This window comes from Anolis carolinensis, unplaced genomic scaffold, assembly GCF_035594765.1.
Source record: "Anolis carolinensis isolate JA03-04 unplaced genomic scaffold, rAnoCar3.1.pri scaffold_8, whole genome shotgun sequence".
NCBI classification, from domain to species: Eukaryota; Metazoa; Chordata; class Lepidosauria; order Squamata; family Dactyloidae; genus Anolis; species Anolis carolinensis.
The window spans coordinates 13,490,657-13,515,209 of NW_026943819.1; the positions used below are offsets into that span (position 1 = coordinate 13,490,657).

The 24,553-nt window shown below is 42.8% G+C and overlaps 1 protein-coding gene across 5 annotated transcripts in view; it reads right to left on the reverse strand.

The window, feature by feature from the left end:
* unc5d (unc-5 netrin receptor D) overlaps positions 1-24,553 on the reverse strand; it is a 371,567-nt gene that overhangs the window by 18,944 nt on the left and 328,070 nt on the right. For all 5 annotated transcript variants that reach the window (XM_008116035.3, XM_008116034.3, XM_062961018.1 and 2 more), the window contains 4 exons: positions 11,191-11,359; positions 6,478-6,705; positions 4,631-4,780; positions 1,441-1,605 (listed from right to left, as the gene is read on the reverse strand). In XM_008116035.3, coding sequence (XP_008114242.2) covers positions 1,441-1,605; positions 4,631-4,780; positions 6,478-6,705; positions 11,191-11,359 — 712 coding nt within the window. The remainder of the gene's footprint in view (positions 1-1,440; positions 1,606-4,630; positions 4,781-6,477; positions 6,706-11,190; positions 11,360-24,553) is intronic.

The following is a 24,553-nucleotide window of genomic DNA, read 5'->3' on the forward strand; positions in this document are numbered from 1 at the left end:
AGAAACATTACGAATTTTCGGAAATATCCGAAAATTTTGGGTGAAACGTTTAGAAATAATTTCTACATCGAAGAGCCGGCACCCCCTACTTTAGAAACGAGAATTGAAACATTTTTTCCATCGATCGGACAAGCCTAATATATATATACACACACACACACACACACACATACATATACATACACACACACACACACACTTTGGATAGCACTGGGAAGGGTTAACACCCCTGTGATGTTTGCTTTGCTGTCTGTGCTCCTGTTCAGAAGATTTCACCTCACTTTCTGTCCCTGTGAGAATAGGATTTTGAAAAAATTGGTTTATTGTGGAAACAAGGATTGGTGATAAAGCTTCAGTGGAGACACTTTTTCCCCATGATAACAACTCTTTCAAGAATGGATTTCCATTCCTAGGGGTAGATTCCTCTCACTGCCTCTTGTCTCAGCCCTGTTCTAAACTAAGGACCTTATCATAGGCCACCCCCACCATTTTGCCAGCAAGCTCCAGCGCAGTGACACTTTCCCTATCACACGCGGGAAGCGTCACCCAACCAACACAGAAGTGTCCTGGCCCCATTGGAGCCAGCACAACACGGAAGCCTTCCTGTGTTAACAAAGAAGTGTTCTAGGACACTTCCATGCAGGTTGTGTGAAGGGCTGTATGCTCAACTGGCTGGCAAGCATCCGAGAATGTTTAAATTGATACGTGTGATGAGGTCCTATGAGTCGTTTGTAAGTCAGATGTTCGTAACTCGGGGACATATTTCAAATAACAAATTATGTTATTTTACATAAAAAGAGCTTGTGGGCAAAACCAGCACCTTTTACAATTTACACCTTTTGGAAAATGTTGGTTTAGTTTTCACAAAATCCATAATTTTTATACAGCCTCCTTCTTCTCATGTATTTTTGCACACATTAATTCCCGGAAGTACTCTAAGATATGCATTCACAAGAACTGCACCAGGAAAAAAACTGTGTTCATCTCTTCTCGATTTGGGAAGAAAACCACAAAAATTATTTGTCCTCACATGTAAAGACAAATCAGTTGGATATTTGCATCCTATCTTGAAATATGGTGTTTATTATTCCATACCTCACAACCTCTGAGGATGCCTGCCATAGATGTGGACGAAACGTCAGGAGAGAATACTTCTGGAACATGGCCACACAGCCCAAAAGACATACAACAACCCCATGGTGTTTATTATTTTTTTACTGGCATCATTTCAGACAATTCTCTTCTTCAATTACGGCTTTCAAAATTGCATAGCATTTAAGCAATATTAGCAGCAGATGTTCAAATGTTTAAAAGTGACACATACTCAAAATAAAACAACGTGACATATATTTTTGTTCAGAAAATAAAACTTAACTGAGGAATATTAGCAAGGGAGAATGGATATTGCATTGGCAGTGGGAGGGCAGGGGAGAGACTTGCCTCAAGAATAGATGTCTGAATCTGTAAGATTTGTTCATGGCCCTTGACTTGTCTGACACAGATTTTGCAAGAAAGCTGCGTGGTGGCAGGAGTGTAGCGCTCCAGTGAAAAGGCACAGTGCAGTGGCTGCTGATTGTTGCGCCACACCCGAGAGAAAGGAACTTCCTAGAAAAAAAGAAGGAAAGAGGAGTGAGGAAGGCAAGGGGAGCAATAGCCTTCAGGAAAGATTTAAAAACATGGCTCTTCCGGTGTGCTTTCGGAGAGTAAATGTTCTATGCTACTCCCCCCCAATATTTATCCTCTAGACTGGTTCACTATCTGATGTCCCGTCCCTCGAGGTTTTATTCTGATCCCTTTCTCACCCAGAGTTTTAATTTTTAATTTTTAATCTAGTTTTTAAATGTAGTGTTCATGCGGCCCGCTCTTGTTATATTGCTGTTTTGATCTTATGTTGTACTGTTTATTTTATGTAATGTATTATTTAATTGTATTATGTTATGGTTTATTGTATTGTCTTGGGCATGGCCCCATGTAAGCCGCCCGAGTCCCCATTGGGGAGATGGTGGCGGGGTATAAATAAAGTTTTATTATTATTATTATTATTATTATTATTATTATTATTATTATTATTATTAATAACAACAACAACAACAACAACAACAACAACAACAACAACAACAATAACAATAATAATACAAATGCATATGTGCCGAACATCATTGCACCTTCCAATGGTATACTCTGGCAGGGACAGTTCAGATTAATCCATTGTTGTCCCATTTTTTCAGCTGCTATAAAAATGTCACTGCTTTAACAGCTCGAGACAGAGTGCTGAAGGACATTGTTGACACAGGATAGCACATATCTCATCAGAGGGTGAGCAAGTGAGGGCACCTCTGATATTGTCGGTGATGTGATTAGGTCCTGTGATGACATTTCCAGATCAGACATGTGGGCAGAGCTGGCATCTCATTGATCCTAGTTATGGTAATAGTCTATGTTTGCATGCATTGTGCTACAAAACTGAAGTATTGTTCCCAGTAATGAACTACTGTGAACAAAACATTCTGGTGAAGCATATGGATGGAAAGGAATGAGGAGGAACTGGCACTGCATCCTTTCATGGTTTAGAAATGCATTGTGGTTGTGTGATAACTCTGCCCATTGAAAGATATGCATACTCATAGCATGGATAATCCTAATTTTACTATTATAGAGTTTTTTTTAACAGTTTGCGATCTTTTCTAGTTCTTCCACAGCTTCAGTGTCTTCATAATCTCACTGTCTTCAATGATCTACTTTAAAGTGACATAAAATAATATGTGACCATTATTTTGGTATTCTTGATGCTCAGCTGTAAATCTGCCTTTTCACTTTCTTCCTTGGCTTTTTTCAGTAATCATTCCAAGTTTTTACTATTCTCTACCAATAGTATGGTTTCATCTGCTGATGTTCCGTCCTCCGAGCAGTTGTGTTGACTCCAAAATAATACAATTTTCTGTATATTCTTAGTGTTTCTGCCTACTTTTCTTTGAATCTCCCTTTACTATGCTTTGTAATTAGACTTGTGAACATTTATAACTATGGTTCTGTAGATAATCATGTACTGCCAAAAAGACAAATAAATGATGTTAGTAAATCAAATTTAAACAGTCTCTAGCCCAAGATGACTACGCTAAGACATGTCATGAGAGGATATGACTCAGCAGAAAAGACAATAATGCTCAGCAAGATAGAAAGCAACAGGAATAAAGGAAGCCTTCATTACAGGTAGATAGATTCAATCTCCCGGGCTGTGGCGCAGGCTGGTGAGCAGCCTGCTGCAATAAATCACTCTGACCATGAGGTCATGAGTTCGAGGCCAGCCTGTAGCGGGGTGAGCACCTGTCAATTAAAAAATAAAAAAACAGTCCCTGCTCGTTGCTGACCTAGCAACCCGAAAGATAGTTGCATCTATCAAGTAGGAAATAAGGTACCACTTATAAAGTGGGGAGGCAAATTTAACTAATTTACGATGTTGGAATGAGGAAGTGCTGTCACAGTGGATGATGAAGCAGCTACTCCCCCCTGTGGCCAGAATCAAACATCCCCTCAGGAGAAGGTTAAATTGCCTCTGCATCTGTCTCTGTCTTTGTTCTATGTGTATATGGCATTGAATGTTTGCCTTATATGTATACAATGTGATCCGCCCTGAGTCCCCTTCGGGGTGAGAAGGGCGGAATATAAATACTGTAAATAAATAAATAAATAAATAAATAAATAATAAATCAAGGAAGCCACTGAGTTTGAAAGAACTGAGCAGGGCTATAGATGGCAGCTTGAACTGAAAGTCTCTCATTCATAAGTTTATTATAGGTCAACTTGATGGAAATTAACAATGAACAAGAACAAGAAGCAGCATGGGTCGCTCTTGCTGTTCCAGGATACAGACTGAAAGAGAAGAACTTTTCAGTTAATCATTCCCAGTCATTAGGAATCTTACCTAACATGATTAAAAGTTCCAGTCAAGTATTATCAAAGTTAACTGCATTATTTCCCTCCCAATTAATGTCCATGTAATCTTCATAGCACATATTTATTTATTAATTTATTTATTTACAGTATTTATATTCTGCCCTTCTCACCCCGAAGGGGACTCAGGGCGGATCGCATTGCACACATAAAGGCAAATATTCAATGCCATAACATAGAACAGAGACAGAGAAAAGACACAGGCACGGGCTGGCCTCGAAATCATGACCTCTTGGTCAGAGTGATTTGTTGCAGCTGGCTTGCTTTCCAGCCTGCGCCAAAGCCCGGCCTCAATATTACATATTCCTCAAACTCAAAAACTTCACATCTTGTTAAATTAACATGAACCGATGATTGATTTCCATGATGCTCTCCAAACTTTTAGTTGTAATTTGTAGCACAGGGATTTAATTAATAAGCATGCTAGGCTATTTAGCATTAATACCACATATAAAGATGGAGGTAAAAATATAGTAGGTCATTAGTGATTTGGATTGCAGTGGGACCCATTCCTAGGAAAATGTCTTATCAACACAGAGCAAGGAGACTAATCACAAACTATATTATTTATTCATAAAACATGTATGCACATTAGGGATACAACTGAATATCACTGAGTAATGCACTGAGTTTTATCTGAAAATTATGCACAAAAACACCAGTCTTGTTACCCAAATACCTGACATGCAGTGAATGGTTTAATTCTCCAGAGGAAAGGTGGAATATCAAGGACAGAGATCTGAAGACTGAAGGTATTCCCTTTGAAATGCAACAGCTTTGGTTCTTCCAGCAACTGTCCCCCTTGTTGCCTCTCCTCTGAAATCACTTCCTGCAATGGAGAAGGAAAAGACAGAGAAAACAAAAAGACAGTAAGAATCCTCACTGTTTCTTTCTCTCTAGCAGTCTACTGTCAAGTGAGTTCAAGATGATGAGCACAAAACTGTAGATGAAATCAATACATCCATATCATCACAACCTCAGCACCAAATCCCCAAAACAGCCATAATCCACTCATTTGCATGTGTTGTGCAAAACAGCATCTATCCTACAGCTTTGAGTGACAATTCTGGAAGTTACAGTGAGAAGCAGTTCACAGCAAAAATAGCTCCTGCATGCAATTGCTCAAAATGACTTGATTAACTGAGAAACAAGGTTGAGTAGCGAGTTCTGAAAATGGCCAACCCATTGGATCCAGCACTAATAATATTAGCACTACTACACTGTTACTGCCATTACTGTCACCATTATCTGGTGCTCCAAGTAGCATGGCTTTAAAGACACTTTAAAAAGAACAACAGCCAAAATGGTATAGAATAGAAAAGACTGACTTTAAGCTGATACAAGCAAAGCAGTATATAGGGTTGGGAGCAGGGACATGACATTCCTCTTTCATTCCAGGCAGAAGTTTGCTCACACATCCCAACACACGCTACAGCTATTATTCTTTCGGAAAAACACGATGATAGAAACCAATAAATTTTTAGTTAAATTTTAAAGACTACCTATCTTTAAATTGCTATCTTTAGCTATTAAAATCCATGTTTCATGACAGTTCTCTATTTAAATATGTGCTTAATTATTAAAGAAGATTTCAAATGGAGTTTTGCATGATTTCCAAATGCACTTTTGAATCTCGTCTCCTTGTATGTCGGTGATTTTTTTATATGAATGTTATGCTGTTCTGAGGAAAGAAATGAATTTATTTATTTATTTATTTACAGCATTTATATTCCGCCCTTCTCACCCCGAAGGGGACTCAGGGCGGATCACATTACACATATAGGCAAATATTCAATGCCTTTAACATAGAACAAAGGCCAGCAAACATAGGCTCCGAGCGGGGCTCGAACTCATGACCTCCTGGTCAGAGTGATTCATTGCAGTTAATTGCACTGGCTTGCTCTCCTGCCTGCGCCACAGCCCGGGCCTTTGAGATGGTGATACTGAACTTGAATTGGTAGTAAGGTGGCAGGGACTTCTACTGTTGTGAGAATGGCATAAAAGGAATATTGCCTGAAGCCATATCTCTTCACTTCTTTCTTTTTAAATGCCTCTACAGAAAAAGAGGAAGCTGAGGATCGCATGGCTTCACTTTGGCCACAAAACCAATATCTTTATTAGCCTATCTCTCCTTATGTTACAGGGATTATTGTTGCTTTTCTTTGTTTTGCCTTCTCCAGTACCCCAGCTTTGCCCGGGAAGCAGAATAAACCAACATCTAAAACAGAAATGTGTTGTCAAAGGCTTTCATGGCCAGGATCACAGGGTTGTTGTGTGTTTTCTGGGCTGTATTTATTTATTTATTTATTTAATACATTTATATCCCGCCCTTCTCACCCTGATGGGGACTCAGAGCAGCTTACAAATTAAATTTACATACAATATTATATTATTAGCATAGCACAATACTGTATGGCCATAGATGTGGGGGAAACGTCAGGAGAGAATACTTCTGGAACATGGCCATACAGCCCAGAAAACACACAACAACCCCAAAACAGAAATGTCACAATTTCACTAGTTTACCTGAAATGCACAGGGGGTGTTATCCACGCAGTACACTCGCAGACTGTAATCCAATGAGTTGCAAGACATACTTCCAAAGACAGCTACTTTTAGCTCTTTAACAGAGCAATCAGAGAGGGATTCCCCCATAATGGCATAAGTCCCAAATGAGTCCAAAAGAATGTGACAGGCATAAGGGTCCCAGAGACAGTAGCAGGAAGTAGTCTCCTCTTCCACAGACATAACCTCCTGTATGCAAAAGAACATTACAGTCAAAGAGGGGGGAAAGGAATGTCATAGTTTAGAGTACGTATGGTAGCATTACATTGTTTCAGATTTCTTTCAGTTTGGATTAAATATGAAAAGAGGGGATGGAGAATTTTCAAGGAGAAATAGTTCCTGTAAGCTCAAGACAAAAGAAGGGTAAGTAGAAAAGCAATGGTTAAATAGCAAAGTACAAAGTTGTGGAACATTTCTTGGCATCTAGAAAATCCCACATTAAATACTTAACACTTATAGGTAAGGCTAGGGAAATCTCCTATCTGAAATTCTGCCCTGTGCCCTTTTGGGGAAAGAGGGTGGGTTATAAATAAAGTATTATTATTCTGGAGAATCTCAGTAAAAAAGATAGTGAACAGGATGCACTATTGGTCTGCACAAAAGACATTTCCAATGTTCCCGAAAGATAGACAGAATAAGAAGAAGAAAAAGAAGAGGAAGAAGACCATATGGTGTAGGTGTTGGGAAATGTAAAAGATAGCAAGGCATCTCTCAAGCAAAGTAATCAAACGGGCAAGGCAGAAGCTGAACATTCACCAAACCCATGTCCACCTGTCTGCACATTGTCTAGCAGAAAAAGAAGTTTGTACAACATACTTGCCTGGCGAACAGTATATTACCCACGACCACAGGGAACCGCCGAAAGGCTAAATGGAGGGCTGCACAAACACAGCAAGGACCAAGTACAGAGAGCACAATAATCCCAAATAAACAGTTCGAGGGGAGGTCACAGGGGCTTACATGTCTTTACACTAATGCTCAGAGCATGGGAAATAAGCAAGACGAACTCCAACTCCTAGCACAGCACCACACATACGATGTCATAGGCATCACTGAAACCTGGTGGGATGACTCCCATCACTGGAATTTAACCATTGAGGGCTATAACCTCTTTCACAGAAATAGAACAAAGGGGAGAGGAGGGGGAGTAGCTTTATATGTCAAAAACAGTTACGTTGCAGAAGAAATGCAAGACTGTAATCCGGGAAACCAGCTTGAAAGCATCTGGATAAGAATCAAGGGAACCGGGACTCAAAAAGATCTTGTCGTGGGTGTCTACTACAGACCTCCGAGTCAGGATGAAGGACTTGATGAAGCCTTCTGTCAACAGCTGACCAAACAGGCACAAAGAAGAGATATAGTAGTCATGGGCGATTTCAATTATCCCGATATCTGCTGGAAAACAAACTCAGCCAAGAGTACAAAGTCCAACAAATTCCTCACTTGCCTTGCAGATAATTTTATGGTCCAGAAGGTAGAAGAGGCAACAAGGGGATCAGCAACTCTTGATCTAATCTTAACAAATGTGGAAGACCTGATCAATACAGTTGAAGTGGTTGGATCCTTAGGGGCAAGTGACCATGTGCTCCTGCAGTTTGCAATACAAAGGAATGCTGAAACTAAGACAAGTCAAACACGCATTCTGGACTTTAAGAGAGCTGACTTCCAAAAAATGAAGGAACTACTGAGCGGCATTCCATGGACGCCGATATTAAAAAACAAGGGAGTTAAGGATGGATGGGAGTTTTTCAAAAGTGAAATACTCAAGGCGCAAATGCAAACAGTGCCAACAAAGAAGAAAAATAAGACAAGTGCAAAGAAGCCAGAATGGATGTCCAAAGAACTTCTAACTGAGCTAAAGCTCAAAAGTGACATGCACAAGAAGTGGAAAAGGGGAGAAATCACCAAAGAAGAATTCAAACGTATAGCCAACACCTGTAGGGAAAAGGTTCGCAAGGCTAAAGCGCAAAATGAGCTCAGACTTGCCAGGGACATAAAAAACAACAAAAAAGGCTTTTTTGCTTACGTTGGTAGAAAAAGGAAGAAAAAGGAGGCGATAGGGCCATTGCAAGGAGAAGATGGGGTGATGGCGACAGGGGACAGGGAAAAGGCAGAACTACTTAATGCCTTCTTTGCCTCGGTCTTCTCACAAAAAGAAAGCCATCTTCAACCTCAGCAACATGGAATGGACGAAGGATTGGGGGAAATCCAACCCCAAATAGGGAAACAAGTTGTCCAGGAACACCTGGCCTCTCTAAACGAATTCAAGTTCCCAGGGCCAGATCAGCTACATCCAAGAGTACTGAAGGAACTAGCGGAAGTTATTTCAGAACCACTGGCAATTATCTTCGAGAGTTCTTGGAGAACAGGAGAAGTCCCAGCAGATTGGAGGAGGGCGAATGTGGTCCCTATCTTCAAGAAGGGAAAAAAGAACGACCCAAACAATTACCGTCCGGTCAGCCTCACATCAATACCAGGCAAAATTCTGGAAAAGATCATTAAGGAAGTGGTCTGCGAACACTTAGAAACAAATGAGGTCATTGCTAATAGTCAACACGGATTTACCAAAAACAAGTCATGCCAGACTAATCTGATCTCTTTTTTCGATAGAGTTACGAGTTGGGTCGATACAGGGAATGCTGTGGATGTAGCGTACCTGGATTTCAGTAAGGCCTTCGACAAAGTCCCCCACGACCTTCTGGCAAACAAACTAGTAAAATGTGGGCTAGACAAAACTACGGTTAGGTGGATCTGTAATTGGCTAAGCGAACGAACCCAAAGGGTGCTCACCATGGAAAGAAGTGACAAGTGGAGTGCCGCAGGGCTCCGTCCTGGGCCCGGTTCTGTTCAACATCTTTATTAACGACTTAGACGAAGGGTTAGAAGGCACGATCATCAAGTTTGCAGACGACACAAAACTGGGAGGGATAGCTAACACTCCAGAAGACAGGAGCAGAATTCAAAACGATCTTGACAGACTAGAGAGATGGGCCAAAACTAACAAAATGAAGTTCAACAGGGACAAATGCAAGATATTTCACTTCAGCAGAAAAAATGGAAATCAAAGATACAGAATGGGGGACGCCTGGCTTGACAGCAGTGTGTGCGAAAAAGACCTTGGAGTCCTTGTGGACAACAAGTTAAACATGAGCCAACAATGTGATGCGGCAGCTAAAAAAGCCAATGGGATTCTGGCCTGCATCAATAGGGGAATAGCGTCTAGATCCAGGGAAGTTATGCTCCCCCTCTATTCTGCCCTGGTCAGACCACACCTGGAATACTGCGTCCAATTTTGGGCACCGCAGTTGAAGGGAGATGTTGACAAGCTGGAAAGCGTCCAGAGGAGGGCGACTAAAATAATTAAGGGTCTGGAGAACAAGCCCTATGAGGAGTGGCTTAAAGAGCTGGGCATGTTTAGCCTGCAGAAGAGAAGGCTGAGAGGAGACATGATAGCCATGTACAAATACGTGAGGGGAAGTCATAGGGAGGAGGGAGCAAGCTTGTTTTCTGCTGCCCTGCAGACTAGGACACGGAAGAATGGCTTCAAACTACAGGAAAGGAGATTCCACCTGAACATCAGGAAGAACTTCCTCACTGTGAGAGCTGTTCGACAGTGGAACTCTCTCCCCAGGGCCGTGGTGGAGGCTCCCTCTTTGGAGGCTTTTAAGCAGAGGCTGGATGGCCATCTGTCGGGGGTGCTTTGAATGCGATTTCCTGCTTCTTACCAGGGGGTTGGACTGGATGGCCCATGTGGTCTCTTCCAACTCTACTATTCTATGATTCTATGATTCTATGATACTTACAAAGGAGAAGTAGGAGAAACCACTGTGCTGAACCCGAAGAGGAGGGAAAGGACATATAAGAGCAAGCAAGCAAGCAAGCAAGCAAGCAAGCAAGCAAGCAAGCAAGCAAGCAAGCAAGCAAGCAAGCAAGCAAGCAAAGAAAGAAAGAAAGAAAGAAAGAAAGAAAGAAAGAAAGAAAGAAAGAAAGAAAGAAAGAAAGAAAGAAAGAAAGAAAGAAAGAAAGAAAGAAGACAGGAAAAAGGTGTATGAGGGAAAGGGGGGGGGGGGGAGAAAAGAGCCATAAAGGAGTTGCAAGTCCAGGTATATATGCTAGTAGAGGTATAAAGTATTTAAATTGCTCCAGGTGTAGTTATGCACCTTTCCCCTTTATCAACACACTCTATCTGTTTTCTGGCAGGGCATTTTCTACTATGGTGTTTCAGTAGACAGAGGAGGAGCGGGGGTTGAATGATGAGGGACAATAAAGTAGCCAGCTAGATCTGTTTCAGGAGCTTCCAGCAGGAAGAAGACATCGTTTTTTGGACCTTTGAAACCCCCTGTAGATTCAGGTAGATGCCTTTTGCTTTCCTTTGGGTAGCTACGGGAATAGGGTCAGGTGGCTGCCTAATTGTCTCTCGTCCTCCCCTAAGGAATATGTCACACAATTTAAGTCATGGTTAGTTAGAACAAATAATTTTTTAAAATTGTTGTGCATATGAGAACTTAATAAATACATAAGTATCTCCATTGCTGGCGTTTGCATCCATTCTTAGATCTATTTTCCTGTTATGGATCAAATATACAACTCATTTAGCTCTCAGGTTTCACTTTGTTAGATCCATTTTTTTTTTAATCCATCTATCTCTTCCTCTCTGGACTGAGTTTCACTCACCTCCCATTTGCCCTGATGCTTTTTCTTTTTCACATGGATGTTCCAGTGCTCAGAGTTCACTTCTGCACAGTGTGGTATTGTCAAGGCAAATGGGGTAGAAACTGTCACTTCTGGAGGACCACAAGTTACTTCTGGGCCAAGGAGGACTTCACTGCCTTCTGGCTGTAAGCTTCAAATAAAAAGAGAAGAGCGGTTACAAAGGAAAAGCCAAACTGGAACATGACATTTTATTTCGAGAGAGAAAGGAAAAGCTAAGTTAGTTCATCTCGTTTCTTGCTCGAATAGCATTTGTGTCTGTTTAGTGCTGACGACTAAATATTTTTTAAAAGAAACTCAAATGACTATAGATCAAACTTTGCAGGTGTTATAATCAAATCAACTCCTGTATCTTGCTTCTCATTTTCAGGATAAATGCAAATAAAATGTTATAGCTTGAGGCAATTTAATTCCCATTGCTTCCTTTTATTTCCCGAAATGACTATGAGCAATACTGAAAATACCATTTTTCAGATTCAAATTTAGGCCTACTTCACACCTCCCTCCATCCCAACTTTGGAGGATTCTTTATAGACAACCAGACACAGGGTGCCTAGGGAAGGAATCTGCAGTCAACATAACCAGGATGTGAAGGCTTGAACTGAGAATCATGGGGTCAAAGCTGAGTTGATGGCAGTTAATAATATGTGTGTGTGAATGACACTTTCTTCCTTGACATTCTTCAGTAATTGTTCCAATTGTTTCCAGCTTATAATACGATTCTATGTGCATATTTTAAACTGTTGAGATTTCTTCCTCCGATTTTCATGCCATCCTCCTCTGTGTCTAATCCTGCTTTATTTATATCATATTCAGTAGTTAAAGAAATAAAATGCAGCCTTGCCTGACCCTTCTGTCAATAGAAACTATTCCAATTCTCTGTATTCTGTCCTAATATTCTGTCCATCTCTTGTCCTGACTACAGGCCACACATTAGGATAATCAAATGTTGCAGAAAACCCATAAGGTTTTTTTTTCATGATCTTTATCATCAAGGGCTTTGCTATAATCAATAAAAGCAAAAGCTGATTTTCTTCTGAAAATCTTTGGTGGATATAATTTGGTATGCTGTATATATGCTTCCTTCTCTACTTTTATGCATCGCAAAAGGCTTTTCTCTGTCTATTATGTAATATTAATTTACTCAGCAACAAGCTGTCCTGTCCTGTTTTAAAAACCAATTTGATGCTTGTACTTTTGGTTAGAAAATATGACAAGTGGAAAAAAATGGATTGCCTTGCCATCTGTTATCCACGTTTCAACATGAGCGTTGTTATTGTGTGAGAAGGAGGAATCACATTAAAGCTCAAGAACGTCCATATGCATGCACATGTGTTAAAGAAAAAGAGGTCTCTCCTGCCAACACTGACTTAGAGAATTGCGGCGAGGAGACAGATCTGGAGTAGCATGGGAAATCTCCATAACAAGGGATCTCCATAAGCTAAAATAGTAGGGGTCATTGAGCAGAAACAAGTAATGGAAAATCAGTGTACAAGGCAGATTCTTCAATAAAGTGGACTTTTTGCAGATTGCAGTATGCAAAGAACTATTGGATGCCTTTAGATCTGCTATTTTCTGGAAATTTCCCCATTTTCAGCCATTTTTTTTGACTGATGATTTTGAAAATCACATTGAGTGAAGCCATGGTGGGTAGATCAAAGCTTCACGACTGAATTTCGGTGATGCAAGAGATGTTTCAAATATCTTTCTGGAGATGTACTCTTTCTCCTGCAGGATCTTCATTTTAAAATGGGGCTTCAGATCATACAGAGCTTTGGTAAAAGTCATCAGCAAAGTAAGGAAATAATCCAATAAAATTGAGAAAACTTTATTATATGGTCAGTGTAGATTCACATAATACAGTGTCCATGTCTCATACACAAGTAGTGAACAATTTAGATGCAAGGCTGGAGGATGACCACAAAGTGTAATGAAATGTCACATATGTAGGCTGGCACATGTTTCTGCGTATTAAGTACATGCAACTACAGTTAGTCCAAAATACAGAACACTTCTGGTCCCGAGCATTCCGGATAAGGGATACTCAGCCCTTTTTTTAGCCGTGATGCAACAACTCAAAAAGCCAATGGGATTTTGGCCTGCATAAATAGGAGTCTAGTGTCTAGATCCAGGGAACTCATGCTAGCCCTCTATTCTGCCTTGGTCAGACCACACCTGGAATTACGCTGTGTCCAATTCTAGTCACCACAACTTAAGGGAGATGTTGACAAGCTGGAATGTGTCCAGAGTAGGACGATTAAAATGATCAAGGGTCTGGAGAACAAGCCCTATGAGGAGCGGCTTAAAGAACTGGGCATGTTTTGCCTGCAGAAGAGAAAGCTGAGAGGAGACATGATGAGGTTCATGTATCAATATGTGAGGGGAAGTCATAGGGAGGAGGGAGAAAACTTGTTTTCTGCTGCCTTGGAGACTAGGACGTGGAACAATGGCTTCAAACTACAGGAAAGGAGATTCCACCTGAACATCAGGAAGAACTTTCTAACTGTGAGGGCTGTTCAGCAGTGGAACTCTCTGCCTCAGAGTGTGGTGGAGGATTCTTCTTTGGAGACTTTTTAAACAGCGTTCCCCTTCGATGGATTGTCACCTTGCCATGGTGAGGGGGCTTGTGTGTTCCGATGAATCTGTGGGCACAACCACTGGAGTGATGCACTCCCAGGAGTGGCCGCAGGGGAGGTTCGAGACCAAGCACAATCCGAAGACCCAAAGACCTCAACGGCGGAGCAGGCGGAGGATAACATGGTACATGTTACAACGGCTGTGAAGGCGGAAGAAGGCTGCAACAGACTGAGAAGCCACTGTCGTTGTGTCAACCACACCACTGCTGGAACCTCACTCTGTGAAGACTGTGTGTTGACCGGCCGTGCACCGACCTCCACACATTAAAAAAAATCACGCACAGGCGTCTTCCAACAAAAATAAAAACAAACCTACAAAAGTCCCATGGCGATCAGTGAGTGGCGACGGGGGCAGGACTGTGAAATCTGGAAGCCCCTAGTCACAGACTGGCACATGGGCAGTGGATATGGGCTCAGTCGTTCTACCTCAAGGACCGAGGCAGTTGAGTAGTCCGGCAGCTGTATCCATGACTGAGCTGCCCTTTTTAGGATCCGCTCTGCTCACCCCACATGGGGAAGGGGCTAGAAAAGGTGCCCTAAACATAGTCTGCCTCTCCTACTCTGACTGGACTGCCGCATCCAGAGGGGTCACCACTCTGCGGCCAAAAAAGGAAAATGAACTTTGGAACATGGAACGTACGGACACTGTTGGATAACACTGACAGCGAACGCCCCGAACGCAGGACTGCTATCATTGCAAGGGAGCTGGGACGCTTTAAGATCGACATAGCAGCCCTTCAGGAGACCTGGAGAGCAGGAGAGGGACAGCTGAAGGAAGAAAAGGGAGGCTACACCTTCTTCTGGAAGGGACTGCCTGAAGAAGAGCGAAGAATACACGGAGTTGGCTTTGCTATCAGAAACGACCTGGTGAAGCACCTGACTGAAGCACCCACTGGCATCAATGAACGACTTTCAACCCTCCGAATTAACCTTGCCAAAAACCAACAGGCAACCATCATATGCGCCTACGCACCAACTCTAGATGCTGACGAAGACATCAAGGAAAAAATTTACTGTCAGCTGGACACCATCCTATCGGAGATACCTAAGGACAGATTAGGGATTCTGTTAGTGTACCGACCACCCCGCTGCACTACAGTCTCCCTGCCTGAGCTAGCTGAGGTGGTCTCGGGCCTGGCATTGGAGTCCCGGTGGCTCATAGTGCTGGGGGACTTCAATGTCCATGCCGAGACCAACCTCTCAGGTGCAGCTCAGGACTTCATGGCAACCATGGGGCTGTCCCAATTAGTAACAGGCCCCACCCACAGTGCGGGACACACACTGGACTTGGTCTTCTGTCAGAGATGGGAGGAAGGTGGCGGTGTGGAGGAGCTCACCATCGCTCCGTTGCCATGGACCGACCATCACCTGATCAGGTTTAGACTTACTGCGCCCCCCAACCTCTGCAGGGGTGGTGGACCTAAAATGGTCCGCCCCAGGAGACTTATGGATCCAGAAGGATTCCTGACGGCTCTTGGGGAATTTCCCGCCTCCTCGGCAGGTGATCCTGTTGATCTCTGGAATGGAGAGATGACTAGGGCAATAGACACGATCGCTCCGGAGCGTCCCCTCTCGAGTAACCGAGCTAAACCAGCTCCTTGGTTTACTGAGGAGCTGGCAGCGATGAAGCGAAAGAGGAGGGAACTAGAGTGCGTGTGGCGATCAGAGTATAACGAGTCAGACCGAACACGGCTAGGCTCCTATCTTAGGGCATATGCCGCGGCAATCAAAGCTGCAAGGAGAGTCCACCTTGCGGCCAACATTGCGTCCGCACAGAACCGTCCGACCGCGCTGTTCCGTGTCATCAGAGGGTTGTTAACTCCCACCAATCAAGGTGGGAGCCCTGATAACTCGGCAGCCCGCTGTGAAGCATTTGCTCGGTTCTTTGCGGACAAAGTCGCTCTGATCCGTTCCGACTTTGACACCATATTAACGGCAGTCTCTGAGGATGTAACGAGTGCACCTGCTTGTCCAGTTTTGTTGGATTCATTTCAATTGGTTGAGCTTGAGGATGTGGACAAGATCCTTGGAGAGGTGAGACCGACCACATGCATCCTGGACCCCTGCCCATCCTGGCTGGTGAGAGAAGCCAGAGGAGGTTTGGCCGAGTGGGTGAAGGTGGTGGTGAATGCCTCCCTTCGGGAGGGCAAGTTTCCAGCGAGCCTAAAAATGGCTGTGATCAAGCCACTGTTGAAAAAGCCATCATTGGATCCCACTCAATTCGGAAACTTTCGGCCTATTTCCAATCTCCCCTATTTGGGCAAGGTCTTGGAACATGTGGTTGCTTCGCAGCTCCAGGGATTCTTGGTTGACACTGATTTTCTGGATCCGGCACAGTCTGGCTTTAGGCCGGGGCATGGTACTGAGACAGCCTTGGTCGCCTTAGTCGATGATCTTCGCCGGGAACTGGACATGGGGAGTGTGTCCCTGCTGGTTCTGCTGGACCTCTCAGTGGCCTTCGATACCGTCGATCACGGTATCCTTCTGGGACGCCTCACGGGAATGGGACTTGGAGGTACTGTTTTGCAGTGGCTCCACTCATTCCTGGAGGGTCGGTCCCAGATGGTGTCATTGGGGGAAGCCTGCTCGGCCCCACAACCGTTGACAACAGTTGGGGTCCACACCCTTGTTACATCCCGTTTAGACTACTGCAACGCACTCTACGTGGGGCTGCCTTTGAAGACTGTTCGGAAGCTTCAATTAGTCCAACGGGAGCCTGCCAGGTTAATAACTGGAGCGGTGTTCAGGGAGAGTACTACTCCTCTGTTACGCCAGCTCCACTGGCTGCCAATTAGCTACCGGGCACAATTCAAGGTGCTGGCTTTAGCCTATAAAGCTCTAAATGGTTCCGGCCCAGCTTATCTGTCCGAACGTATCTCCCGCTACGACCCACCTCGAAGCTTAAGATCGTCAGATGAGGCCCTGCTCGCGGTCCCGTCAGCCTCACAGGTGCAGCTGGCGGGGACGAGAGACAGGGCCTTTTCAGTAGTGGCTCCCCGCCTATGGAACGCCCTCCCCATTGAAGTCAGGCAGGCTCCCTCCCTCCTGTCTTTCCGAAAGAGGACAAAAACATAGTTATGGGACCAGGCATTTGAGCATGAGTAACAGCAAAAATGAGATAAGAATATATGACCTACTGACAGACCCCACATGAACATGGAAAGCGCCTTAAATGTATATTTAAATGTATAATTATGTATATTTTAATGGATATTCTTAATTTTATTGTAATTTTTAATCTTGATGGATTTTTAAATTTGATGACAACTGTTTTTAATGTGTATGTTTATATTGTAAGCCGCCCTGAGTCCCCTGATGGGTGAGAAGGGCGGGGTAGAAGTGATGTAATAAATAATAAATAAAAAAATAAAGACCTAAGGAGGACAAAATCATCCTCCTGGGGGACTTTAATGCCAGAGTCGGAAGGGACTCCGACCTGTGGCCAGGGATCATAGGAAAAGACGGGGTCGGAAACAGCATCTTGCTTCTCACCAAATGCGGAGAGCACAACCTTGTAATCACCAACACGCTCTTCCGCCAGAAAAACAAGCTCAAGATATCATGGAAGCACCCTCGGTCAAAGCATTGGCACCTCTTGGACTATGTTATCACACGTGCCAGAGACCGCCACAATGTGCTTCTCACAAGAGCCATGACAGGTGCTGATGACTGCTGGACGGACCACAGGTTAATCCGATCCATGATGGTTATCAAGATCGTCCCCAAACGCAGACTCCAAGGAAGAAAAAAAAGGCGCAAAATGAACACCCAAGCCCTTCAGGAGCCTTCCAAATGAGCCCTTCTCCAAACAACACTCAAGGATCATCTACCCACAGAACACCCCGAAAATGTTGAGGAACATTGGAACAAACTGAAGACCTCCATCATCACAGCCTGCGAAGAAACCATTGGATACCAAACTAAGAAACATCAAGACTGGTTTGATGATAACGGCAAAGAGATCCAACAGCTAATTGATAAGAAAAGGAAAGCCTTCCAAACATGGCAGAGAGACACCAACTGTGCTGCCAAGAAAAAGATCTATGCCAGTGCAAAAGCTGAGGTCCAAAGAAGGACCAGAGAACTCAAGAACATCTGGTGGACAAAGAAGGCTGAAGAAATCCAACACCTTGCAGATACCCATGACGCTCAGGGATTTTTCAAAGCCACAAAGATCATCTATGGACCAAGAAACCATGGCATACAGCCTCTACGCTCATCAGATGGAACCAAAATTCTGAAGGACAAAACATCAATTGCACTACGTTGGAAAGAGCACTACCAGAACCTGCTGAATCGCAGCTCCAATGTGGCCGAAGAGACCCTCTCACAAATCCCGCAACAACAAACCAGGGATGAGCTTGCAGCACTGCCTAGTTTGGAAGAAGTCAGCAATGCCATCAGCCAACAAAAAAACAACAAAGCCAGTGGACCTGATGGGATTCCTGCTGAAATCTTCAAAGAGGGTGGACCTGAGCTGATACAACAACTTCACCAGCTCATTGAAAAGGTGTGGATGACCGAGAAAATCCCAGCAGACTTCAAGGATGCCACCATCATCACCCTTTTCAAGAAAGGGGACAGAACAGACTGCGGGAACTATCGTGGTATCTCCCTTCTAACCTCCGCCGGGAAAATCCTCGCAAGAATCCTTGCAAACCGCCTTCTCCCTGTTTCAGAAGACACCCTCCCAGAATCCCAGAATGGCTTCCGCCCCTCCAGAGGAACAGTGGACATGATCTTCACTGCACGACAGCTCCAAGAAAAATGCAGGGAACAAAACCAACCTCTGTACATGGCATTCATTGACCTTGCAAAGGCATTCGACACAGTGAATCGCAGCGCTCTCTGGACCATCCTCCAAAAAATCGGGTGCCCTGACAAATTTGTGAACATCCTGCGGCTCCTCCATGATGACATGATGGCAACAGTCTTGGACAGCAACGGCTCCCAAAGTGACCCATTTAAGGTGGAATCAGGTGTCTAACAGGGATGTGTTATTCCCCCCACCTTATTTTCCATCTTCATCGCTATGATACTTCACCTTGTTGATGGGAAGCTTCCCACCGGAGTGGAAATCATCTATCGGACAGATGGCAAGCTATTTAACCTCAGCAGACTGAAAGCCAAAACCAAGGTCACCACAACATCTGTTATAGAACTCCAATATGCTGATGACAACGTAGTCTGTGCGCATTCAGAAGAAGACCTACAAGCCACTCTCAACACCTTCGCAGAAGCATACGAGAAGTTCGGCCTCTCACTGAACATCGAGAAAACCATAGTGCTCTTCCAACAGGCACCAGCTAATCCCTCTGCAATGCCAGGAATACAGCTTAACGCTGTAACATTAGAAAACGTTGACCATTTCCGCTACCTTGGCAGCCACCTCTCCACAAAAGTCAACATCGACACTGAAATACAACACCGCCTGAGCTCTGCGAGTGCAGCATTTTTCCGTATGAAGCAGAGAGTGTTTGATGACCGGGACATCCGTAGAGATACCAAGGTGCTTGTTTATAAAGCCATTGTCCTCCCAACCCTGCTCTACGCCTGCGAAACGTGGACTGCTGCACGCCAGAGAATAAACACAATTTCAGATTTGATGGTCGCCTAAAACCATACACAAGTAAATAGTGAAAAGCTCCTGCCAAACATATGTGGGTTTTCCATTTCAAGTGTTTGCTTTCCCAGGAGGACAAATCCCTCTCAGCAAGCATGGAAGCAGAAGCCAATGCTTTGATGGCCGCAATAGGAATCAATACATTTTTTTTCAATAGAGTAACAGCATGGAAAAACTACACACAGAAAATGACAGGACGAGTCTGAGAAGAAGGAAGAGAAATGAAACTTATCACAGTGTGGGTTTTTCAACATCAACAACAGGAGCAATAATAATGAATAAACAAACCTGAATCACAAAACAACAAGTACTTAGTACAGGTCAGTTAAACTGGCATGATCCTCTATTGCAAGTGTTTTATTACTTAATTGTTTTCTTAATTTACTGTAATGGAGTTGCACAAACACAAGCCCCTGTTACTCAGGGACAATAATTTCAGCAAGAACAAAGATGATCTTTCAATGATCTACTTCATTAATTTTATAGCTTTTGTTACTGACACTGATGTTAGTTATATATTCCCAGTTTATTTCTTCTTTGTACTATATAAAATATAATCGATCTCTCTCTCTCTCTTTCTCTCTGTGGATGTGTTCATGTATGGTGTGTGTGTGTATGTAATTAACATAAATGTCCTTGGTCTATTCATACATCTTAACAGAGAAATAAAAGTAAACTTTCTACAAATATGCTTTTTATAAATATGTTGCTACAAATACTGTATATGCGAATATAAGCTGACCTGAATATAAGTTGAGGCACCTAATTTTACCACAAGAAAACTGGGAAAACATTGACTCAAATATAAGCTGAGAGTGGTAAATTTCAGAAATAAAAATAGAAACCAATAAAATTACATTAATCGAGGCATCAGTAGGTTAAATGTTTTTGAATATTTACATAAAACTCTAATTTAATATAAGACTCTCCAACTCTGATTAAATCATTATTCTCATCTTCTTCAATGTAAAAGTCCTTATGTATCCTTTTCATAATAACAGAGTAAAATAATAAATGTAATAACAGTAATATCAGAGTGAAATAATAAATATATTATTAATAATAATAAAAATGAGTAAAATAAATGTAATACTAACAATAATAATAGAGTAAAATAATAAATGTAATAATACCAATAAAAATAGAGAAAAATAATAAATGTACCATATATATTTGAGTATAAGCCAGCCAGGACCCTCACTTGAGTATAAGCCGAGAGGGGCTTTTTCAGTCCTAAAAAAGGGCTGAAAAACTAGGCTTATACTCAAGTATATACAGTATGTCCATTCCCCTTTCTCCCATACTTTAGGCTCGCTCTGAAATATTTGACTGGCCAATTTGTTAAATTCTAAAAAAAAAAAAAAATCTTCCCCTCTTCCATCTTCAATTTGGAATGGCTAGCTACATTGAACATTTGCCCATCCATCAATGAAACAACGAGACCAGACAACTGTGTTGGGATACATATGGAAAACTTTTATTAAATTGTTACTTATTTAAACTGTTGAAGGCCAAAACATCTAGGGACCCACAGGTTGAGAACCACTGCCCTAATGCCAATTACTCATTAGCCTCAACAGTATAGGGTAGGTGAAAAAAAAAAACCCCTGTAAAAGGGAAGGGAGATTCCTAATTGGCCCCAAAGCAACCCTCTGGTACACTGTTGTAGGATGGGAGGGTGGGCCAACTTTGTTGCTTCACTGCTAGAAGCTGAGTGGGGCAGGCACCTATATGTTGTGCTCCACCCGCAGAACTTGGTCTCAATTCATTGGGGTGGGAAAATAGCCCTCCCCATTCAGCATGGCTGGAAGGGGAAACCAAATATGGTCACGTACTCTGTATCCACAGGTTTTGTATACACAGATTTAATCACAAGACAAGACAAGACAATGTTGTATTGCCTGCCAGCTTCATTTGTGGTTATGCTAATTTAGCACGATCATGGTTGCATACTGAAAATTTAAAGGATAAAACCCCCAGACTTGAAACTATGTATCCAAACATTTCAGTTTCGTCCATTTTCTCTTTTTAAAAATTCAATTTCTTATAATCCTGAAGAGAAACACAGTTTGGTAAATTCTTATAAAATGGAGAAAAATTGTTCCTTTCTCAGCCTTGGGAAATAGCATGCCGCTGTCTTAACGTCAAATTATTTATTGTACAGCCAAGGACTACCCCATGTGGCATCTGTGTATACCTTGAGACCGTGATAAACATCATTATTTACTCTATGGTTTGTATTCATAGCCTTAATCCCTTATTCACATCATGCAAGCTAAATTCAAACCTGGTCTCCTGCATCAAAAATATGCTGCTGACAAACAATTGGAAAAGTTTACCATTGGGCGGGGGGAAAAGTTAGACAATTCATGTCCCATTGTGAGAACAAAATACAGGTTACATTTTTAAAACCACTGTATGTTTGCTTCCCCGGGGCTATGATTCCAGAGTTTGTACTTATGCTGGTAGGGAAGATTCCCAATAGAAAATAATCAGTCTTTTCATACATCAAAATATTTTCAAAAAGCAAAACAAGAACACAGAAACAATCTAACAAGAGTTTCTATTTCACTGGGAAAGCAGTAGCATTCCTGCAGCTATCTTCTGGCTAAGGTCACTTTTCAAATATGAGGAAGTTCTTGAGAACATTAAGTTTTTTTGTAATCTATACTTGCTGGGCACGGGCAAGCCTAGATACTCAAATAACCTGTATCTGTCTCTAAAGCAGTGGTAACCCACCCCCTTTCCGGCATCCTCAAATCAGCATAAAAATGCTTTTGGAAAGGAACAAGGCTCTTCCTTGCAATCCAGCTTCAGTGTTGTTTTTTTTCCCTGCCTCAAGTGCCAAACTGTTTATTTCAAGACTCCAGCCAAAAAGGTTACAAGAGTCGAGCCGTAAACACCAGTCATTAATGCTCACTTAAGAAAATATCTCCAAGGAATGATTAGCCATTACGAAAATGTCTTTAGCTATCTGCTAGCGAGAATCCTGGTTAAGAGGTCACTTTTATGTTTGAATAGCAAAACACGGCATCCCTCTCAGAGGAAGAACTTGTACATTTTGACAAGTGAGGTGAAGAGCCTGAAGTTTCACCGTGGAACCTATGAAATTACAAATAACTTGCTAATTATAAATCCATTCCTTTTCCTACAGTTAAATTTAAATTGCTTCAGACCACATTTGGAATCAGAAAAAACCCCGAACATAGATGAAACATGTGTTGCATGCATTTTCCCTTATCTACGTAAAGAATTATCATTAAATAAATAGATGGAACAGAGTGTTGGGACAGGGAGATCATCCACAACAGGACGTTCACCCTTTCCTCACATGCTACAGTTATTTTGCCATGCAGAAACACACAGTACTCAGTACTCAAGCTCATTGTCAGCAGCACATCAAAACAATGTTTAGGCACAGCAATGGCATAACTCCATTTACATATCACTGATGCATAGAATGCTCTTGTGGGGCAGAGGTGTGTGCATGCCACTGCCCTAGTCACTGATGGTCCATAACCTTGTTATCCTTATCCCACCCAAATATCTGCAAAGACCCTCTGGATCATTGCAATCTACATAATCTGGATCTGTTTTCTAAGTTGAAACTAATCTTAGATACAAAGATATAGAATGGGGGACGCCTGGCTTGACAGCAGTGTGTGCGAAAAAGACCTTGGAGTCCTTGTGGACAACAAGTTAAACATGAGCCAACAATGTGATGCAGCTGCTAAGAAAGACAACGGGATTCTGGCCTGCATCAATAGGGGAATAGCGTCTAGATCCAGGGAAGTCATGCTCCCCCTCTATTCTGCCTTGGTCAGACCACACCTGGAATCACACTGTGTCCAATTTTGGGCACCGCAATTGAAGGGAGATGTTGACAAGCTGGAAAGCGTCCAGAGGAGGGCGACTAAAATGATCAGGGGTCTGGAGAACAAGCCCTATGAGGAGTGGCTTAAAGAACTGGGCATGTTTAGCCTGCAGAAGAGAAGGCTGAGAGGAGACATGATAGCCATGTACAAATATGTGAGGGGAAGTCATAGGGAGGAGGGAGCAAGCTTGTTTTCTGCTGCCCTGCAGAGGACACGGAACAATGGATTCAAACTACAGGAAAGGAGATTCCACCTGAACATCAGGAAGAACTTCCTCATTGTGAGCGCTGTTTGACAGTGGAACTCTCTGCCTCAGTGTGTGGTGGAGGCTCCTTCTTTGGAGGCTTTTAAGCAGAGGCTGGATGGCCACCTGTCCAGGGGTGCTTTGAATGTGATTTCCTGCTTCTTGGCAGGGGGTTGGACTGAGGTCTCATGCTTCTTGGCAGGGGTGCTTTGAATGTGATTTCCTGCTTCTTGGCAGGGGGTTGGACTGATGTTGGACTGAGGTTGGACTGAGGCCCATGAGGTCTCTTCCAACTCTACTATTCTATGATTCTATGATTTTGGCAATTCTTCACTGTTCTCTGTGTTTATATTTCTGAACTTTGCACAGAGCAAGGCACAAATGCAACTTCATTCACCTTTCAGTTTGTGAAACACATGTATATGTTGACAACCAAATGTTGACAGCTCACATTGAGCTCCATGACTAGCAAGGAGCAGAGGAGCAGCATGGGGATGGGGATGATCCATCCCCATGATCAACATGGGGGCGATCCATCCCTTTCCCCTGCCACTCGATCATGCTTTCCAGACTTTTGGAAAGTTCTGGGATACACAGGAACTTCCAGAAAGCTTGTGTATTTAACTGAAGTTGGCATATGTCTTGGGACTGTTAGTGGATTTGAGGTGAGTCTACTTTTTCATGGCCATGTAAGTTTCACCCAAGACCTACAATCAGAGGCTAGATATGAACCTTCCCAGTCCCCAAGCTGTTGTACGGACACCATGTAAGTTTGATAGAGTATACAGGTCCCTCTACCACAAGTGGTTAGTATAAGGAAGGTGCCCTCAGAGTAGAATACAAGTAGAATACATTACAAGGAGGCTCCAAATTAAAACAATTATGAAGAAATCGTATAGCAAGAAAGTGGCATGAAACAATGCATGTCATCCCAACTAAGGTCTCATCC